This window comes from Mandrillus leucophaeus, unplaced genomic scaffold (genome assembly GCF_000951045.1).
Source record: "Mandrillus leucophaeus isolate KB7577 unplaced genomic scaffold, Mleu.le_1.0 Scaffold24, whole genome shotgun sequence".
NCBI classification, from domain to species: domain Eukaryota; kingdom Metazoa; phylum Chordata; class Mammalia; order Primates; family Cercopithecidae; genus Mandrillus; species Mandrillus leucophaeus.
The window spans coordinates 1,944,623-1,950,000 of record NW_012102476.1 but is presented as its reverse complement, the minus strand read 5'-3'; the positions used below and the strand labels follow the sequence as shown (position 1 = coordinate 1,950,000).

Genomic DNA, 5,378 nt, shown 5'->3' with positions numbered 1-5,378 from the left:
GAGTAGCTGGGATTACAGGCATGCACCACCATGCCTGGTAATTTTGTATTTTTAGTAGAGATGGGGGTTTCTCCATATTGGTCAGGCTGGTCTCGAACTCCTGACCTCGGGTAATCCGCCCGCCTCTGCCTCCCAAAGTGCTGGGATTACAGGCGTGAGCCACCGCACCCGGCAGGATTATCTACTTCTATACTATTAATGCCTATTAATGCTGTAATGACACGCGTGAGCCACCGCGCCCCGCCGATCTTCGTGTTTTAAATCCCGACACCAACGCGCTGCAGGATTCGCGACGCCTGCAGTCAAGGTCTCAGCGCTCAGTTCCCTCAGGCTTGTCCCCGTCCCCGTATCTTGGGAAGGCCACTGGGAGTTGTAGTCTCCCAGTGTAGTTCGTCGGCGCTTCCCGGAAGTGACGCGAGGACCCGCCTTCTCTCTCGGCGTTTCCGCTGTCACGGATCTGCGGTGTGACTCGCGAGCTCAGCTGGTTGGTATTCTTTGGGCCTCGTGCTTCGTGGTGGGAGACCCGGGTCGAGGTCCGGGTGGGGCCGGTGAGGGGTCGGGCGTCGGGAGGTGGTGGCCCGGGCCTCTTCGCGTGGCCGGTGACGCCTTGGCTCCCCCGCAGGTCCGGCCGTAGCACCTCCGCGCCGTCGCCATGTCGCGGTTTTTCACCACCGGTTCGGACAGCGAGTCCGAGTCGTCCCTGTCCGGGGAGGAGCTCGTCACCAAACCTGTCGGAGGCAACTATGGCAAACAGTGAGTTGCAGGGGCGATGCCCGTGACCGTTCTGGGAGTGCGGGGTTAGGCGGGCTGTGGAAAGCAGTGTACATGGGAGGGGATGGAGGTGAGGGCGGGGAGAGCGGGTTCGGACAATGACCAGAGTTTGCGGGATCGGAGCGGTGTTGGAGAGACAGCCTTAGAGGACTGTGGTAGCGGGAGGCCACCCACCAGGCACAAGGGATAGAATCACAGGGGTTTCCCACTGGCGAGATCTGTTGCATCAGCTTCCTAACTGGCCTTAAGTCTACAGTCTCTATCTTTCTTCTCTCATCTTACCGCTGAGAAGTCCTTAGTGACTTCTCACTGCTCACAGAAGGAAACGCAAAATGCTTGATTGGTGTCTGGGAGCCCCCTGATGTGACTCTGAAGTCTGGCCACCTGCTGTGTATGCAGGTGCTTAAACGTTTTATATGCTTGTTCACCTCTACGGAAATGCCCATCCCCCGATTCTGTACATTGTTTTTTTACCCTTTGAAACAATAGAATGGTTTTTCTTTTTCCCTTTTTTTTTTTTTTTTTTTTTTTGAGGGATCGTAATTCACAGCCTCGACCTTCAGATCTCAAGCTATCCTCTCACCTCAGCCTCTCAAGTAGATGGAACTACAGGTGCACGCCATCGCGGCGGGCTAGTTGTTTTTAATTTTTTGTAGAGAAGGGATCTCACTGTGTTGCTTAGGCTGGTTCTGAACTCCTGGGCTCAAGTGAACCTCCTGCCTGGCATTCTAAAGTGTTGGGATTGCAGGCATGAGCCACTATGCCCCGCTGGAATGGTGTTTCTTAAACATCTGCCATATGCTTGTGCTACTGTTTTAAAAGTATGTATTGCACATGTATAGGCCAGTATGCATATGATTTCATGTCACTTCCACAGGTGGAAACCAATGTCATTTGCCATAAAATGCCAAATAATCCAGGCTGGGCAGGTGGCTCAAGCCTATAATCCCGGCACTTTGGGAGGCTGAGGTGGGCGGATTACTTGAGGTCAGGAGTTTGAGACCAGCCTGGCCAATAAGGTGAAACCCATCTCTACTAAAAATACAAAAATTAGCCGGGTGTGGTGGCACGTGCCTGTAACTCCAGCAACTGAGGAGGCTGAGGCAGGAGAATCACTTGAACCTGGGAGGCGGAGGTCACAGTGAGCCAAGATTGTGCCATTGCACTCCAGCCTGGGCGATAAAAGCAAAGCTCTGCCTCAAAAAAAAAACCCAAAATAACCCAAAAAATAATAAAAAGGAAAAAGAGGCAGGCAAGATGGTGCATGTGTGTAGTCCCAACTACTCTGGAGGCTGAGGTGGGAGGATCCCTTAAACTCAGGAGTTGGAGGCCGCCTAGGCAACATAGTGAGACCTTGTCTCTTAACAAAAAGAATAGAGATACTATTGCTGACTGTGAGCCTGTGGTCTGGTCTTGCTATTGTAGGAAAATACTAGCAGTGGAGGTGTTAATGCCATTGAGACTTTCTCCTTGCTATTGGCCTCTCATACTTTGGGAAATGTTGCTAAGATCTAGTTTAGGTACCACCTCCCTGAAGCCTTTTCTGTTCATTATAGCTCAAGTATCATTTTTCACTACCTCTTTTTTTCAGTTCTTCTGTAGTGACTTATGTCTCTATGTCATTAGTTACACAGTAAATAAGCACCTTCATTTGTTGGTTTTTGAGAGGATAGTGGCTGTCATCTTTGTGTTTGCTACAACACTGAGTAAAAGGCCTTACTTAACGCACACTTAAAAGATTGAGTTGTATATGAAGTGGCCCTGAGGAGGAGTCAAAAAGGTTATGGGTTGGTGTGGATGACCTGGATTACTCAGTTCTACCTGTCCTGAGAAGGGAAATAGGGGTCTTTTGGAAAGAGTGGGAAAGGAGGTTAATGGTCTGTGTTCCTTCCAAACAGGCCATTGTTGCTGAGCGAGGATGAAGAAGATACCAAGAGAGTTGTCCGCAGTGCCAAGGACAAGAGGTGAAGCCATGGGGAGGCTGGGTGATGGGAGTCTCTGGGAGCAGTGGTGAGTTTTCCCTCAGTGGTCAGGTTCAATGTGATATTGGGCTCCCAACCCAGGTTTGAGGAGCTGACCAACCTTATCCGGACCATCCGTAATGCTATGAAGATTCGTGATGTCACCAAGTGCCTGGAAGAGTTTGAGCTCCTGGGAAAAGCATATGGGAAGGCCAAGAGCATCGTGGACAAAGAAGGTGTCCCCCGGTTCTATATCCGCATCCTGGCTGACCTAGAGGACTATCTTAATGAGGTGTGATGCCTATATTTATTACCACTGCTTATTCATGGTTTTGTACTTTTAGTGGTGGGATGTATAGGATCTTTTAAAAATAAGCTAACAGATGTCGTTAGTAAGCAGTACCAGTGGTGTACTGATAGCAAGACTCAAAAGTGGAGAAGCCTGGAGTTTAGGAAATGTTACTTAGTTTCAGATCACTGTTCTCTCTTTCTTTCCTCTTCTTCCTTTAGCTTTGGGAAGATAAGGAAGGGAAGAAGAAGATGAACAAGAACAATGCCAAGGCTCTGAGCACCTTGCGCCAGAAGATCCGAAAATACAACCGTGATTTTGAGTCCCATATCACAAGCTACAAGCAGGTGGGGAGGCTAGAGGCACACTTACTGAACTGGGAATGGTGACCCCATGACTGAGGCCCAAAGATGGAATTGTTAGTGGGAGGTGTGACTGGAGCGGGAAGCATGACAGAACTGTCTTGGGTGGAGGGGTGGGGTGGACTGATGGCTGGAGCGCATCCATGATTGTTCTCTCACTTCCCTCTGTCCAGAACCCCGAGCAGTCTGCGGATGAAGATGCTGAGAAAAACGAGGAAGATTCAGAAGGTGAGCAAAAGAACCTTTGTTGGAAATAGAAAGTCCGGAGTTAGCACTGCCCTTGGCCTGGTTTCTTGTTTGCCTTGCAGTCTGGCTTTTCAACATTCAAGATCTCTTTTTTTTTTTTTTTGAGACGGAATCTTGCTCTGTCGTCCAGGTTGGAGTGCAGTGGTGCGATCTCGACTCACTGCAAGCTCTGTCTCCTGGATTCATGCCATTCTCCTGCCTCAGCCTCCTGAGTAGCTGGGACTACAGGTGCCTGCCACCATGCCTGGCTAATTTTTTGTATTTTTTAGTAGAGATGGGGTTTCACCGTGTTAGCCAGGATGGTCTCGATCTCCTGGCCTCATGATCCACCCTCCTCAGCCTCCCAAAGTGCTGGGATTACAGGCGTGAGCCACCGCACGTGGCCAACATTCAGGATCTTTTTTTCTCCCTCCATTCCAACTAGGCTCTTCAGATGAGGATGAGGATGAGGACGGAGTCAGTGCTGCAACTTTCTTGAAGAAGAAATCAGAAGCTCCTTCTGGGGAGAGTCGCAAATTCCTCAAAAAGATGGATGTAAGAGCCAGGGTTAGATGGGTGATTTCCTGCCGGAGGTCGTTCCTGAGTCCTTGGGGGAAAAAGACTCAAACCCCTAGGGTTGGAAGGGGTGAATTTTAGTGGAGTTGAGAACAGGCTTCCTCTTATATTAGAGCAGTGGGCAAACAGGGATCTGGGCCCAGCTCTGCTAGGGGAAGCCGTGTGTGTCCCTGCAGCCAAATTGCAGCATCACTCTGGGAGTTGATGGTCAGTTCCAGACCTTGATATCTTGATTCCATGAGTAGCCGCTCTTGTTCTACTCATGAAAATAAATCTCGAATATGCGTTAGTAAAGAGGGTAGAGACACTGGTCAATCTCCCTATCTTCTTCTTGCTGATCGTCTTTTTTTTCCCTCTAAGGATGAAGATGAGGACTCAGAAGATTCTGAAGATGATGAGGACTGGGACACAGGTTCCACATCTTCTGATTCCGACTCAGAGGAGGAGGAAGGGAAACAAACCGCGCTGGCCTCAAGATTTCTTAAAAAGTAAGGAAAGTAGTGGGACCTAGGGTTACACTGGAACTGGTGGAAAGCCCTTAACTGTCTCAAAGGTTATTGATTCTTCCATGAGTCCTTTTAGGTTGGAGAAGCCAACTGTTAGCATTTTACAGTAGGATTAGAGAGTCAAGTATTTAGTTGGCTAAAGTCACAAAGCTAATGCGTCCTAAAGATGAGAATTGAAGACTCCAGAGTCCAAATATTTACCCACAGCCTTACTTGCTATGTGTAGATTGGGTGCACATCTCACTTTGGCACCTGATAGCTGTGGGACATTGGACAAACTACTTAACCTGTCTAATCTTCAGTTTTCTCATCTGTAAAATAAGGCAGGGAACCCTCCTTTCCAGAATAGCTGCAGGAATACAGGGAGGTGTAATGTAAGACAGTAGTTCATCTGGGACTGGTGCGTGGTGAGCCCTCAGTGTGCATTGCTACTGTTGTTACCCTTCCTGATAACTTCTTAGTACACGTACAGCCTACAGACTGCTGCAGGTGTTCGTGACCTTTACTGGGACAGTCAGAATGGGGGAGGATCCCAGTGTGGATTCTGTCTCCCAGCCTTTAGCAGCTGTACAACATTGTGTAAGTTACTTAACCTTAAGTCTCAGTTTCTTCTTTTGAAATAAAAGTGATACCTCCTCCTTTGTGTCCCATGGGAGTGAAATCTCAAGCTCACTAAAAACAGCGTTTT

At 48.9% G+C, this 5,378-nt stretch overlaps 1 protein-coding gene across 4 annotated transcripts in view; it reads left to right on the top strand.

Moving 5' to 3' along the window:
• The first annotated feature begins 328 nt into the window (after window positions 1–328).
• Window positions 329–5,378, top strand: part of LOC105541387 (eukaryotic translation initiation factor 3 subunit C) — a 28,962-nt gene continuing 23,912 nt past the window's right edge. Inside the window, exons 1-8 of one of the 4 annotated variants that reach the window (XM_011982362.1) lie at window positions 329–484; window positions 623–753; window positions 2,670–2,735; window positions 2,835–3,024; window positions 3,273–3,368; window positions 3,557–3,611; window positions 4,054–4,163; window positions 4,545–4,672. In XM_011982362.1, coding sequence (XP_011837752.1) covers window positions 653–753; window positions 2,670–2,735; window positions 2,835–3,024; window positions 3,273–3,368; window positions 3,557–3,611; window positions 4,054–4,163; window positions 4,545–4,672 — 746 coding nt within the window. In that variant the 5' untranslated portion in view covers window positions 329–484; window positions 623–652. Of the gene's footprint in view, window positions 534–622; window positions 754–2,669; window positions 2,736–2,834; window positions 3,025–3,242; window positions 3,369–3,556; window positions 3,612–4,053; window positions 4,164–4,544; window positions 4,673–5,378 lie in introns of all 4 variants that reach the window. The other 3 variants (XM_011982359.1, XM_011982360.1, XM_011982361.1) reach the window with 3 other exon arrangements.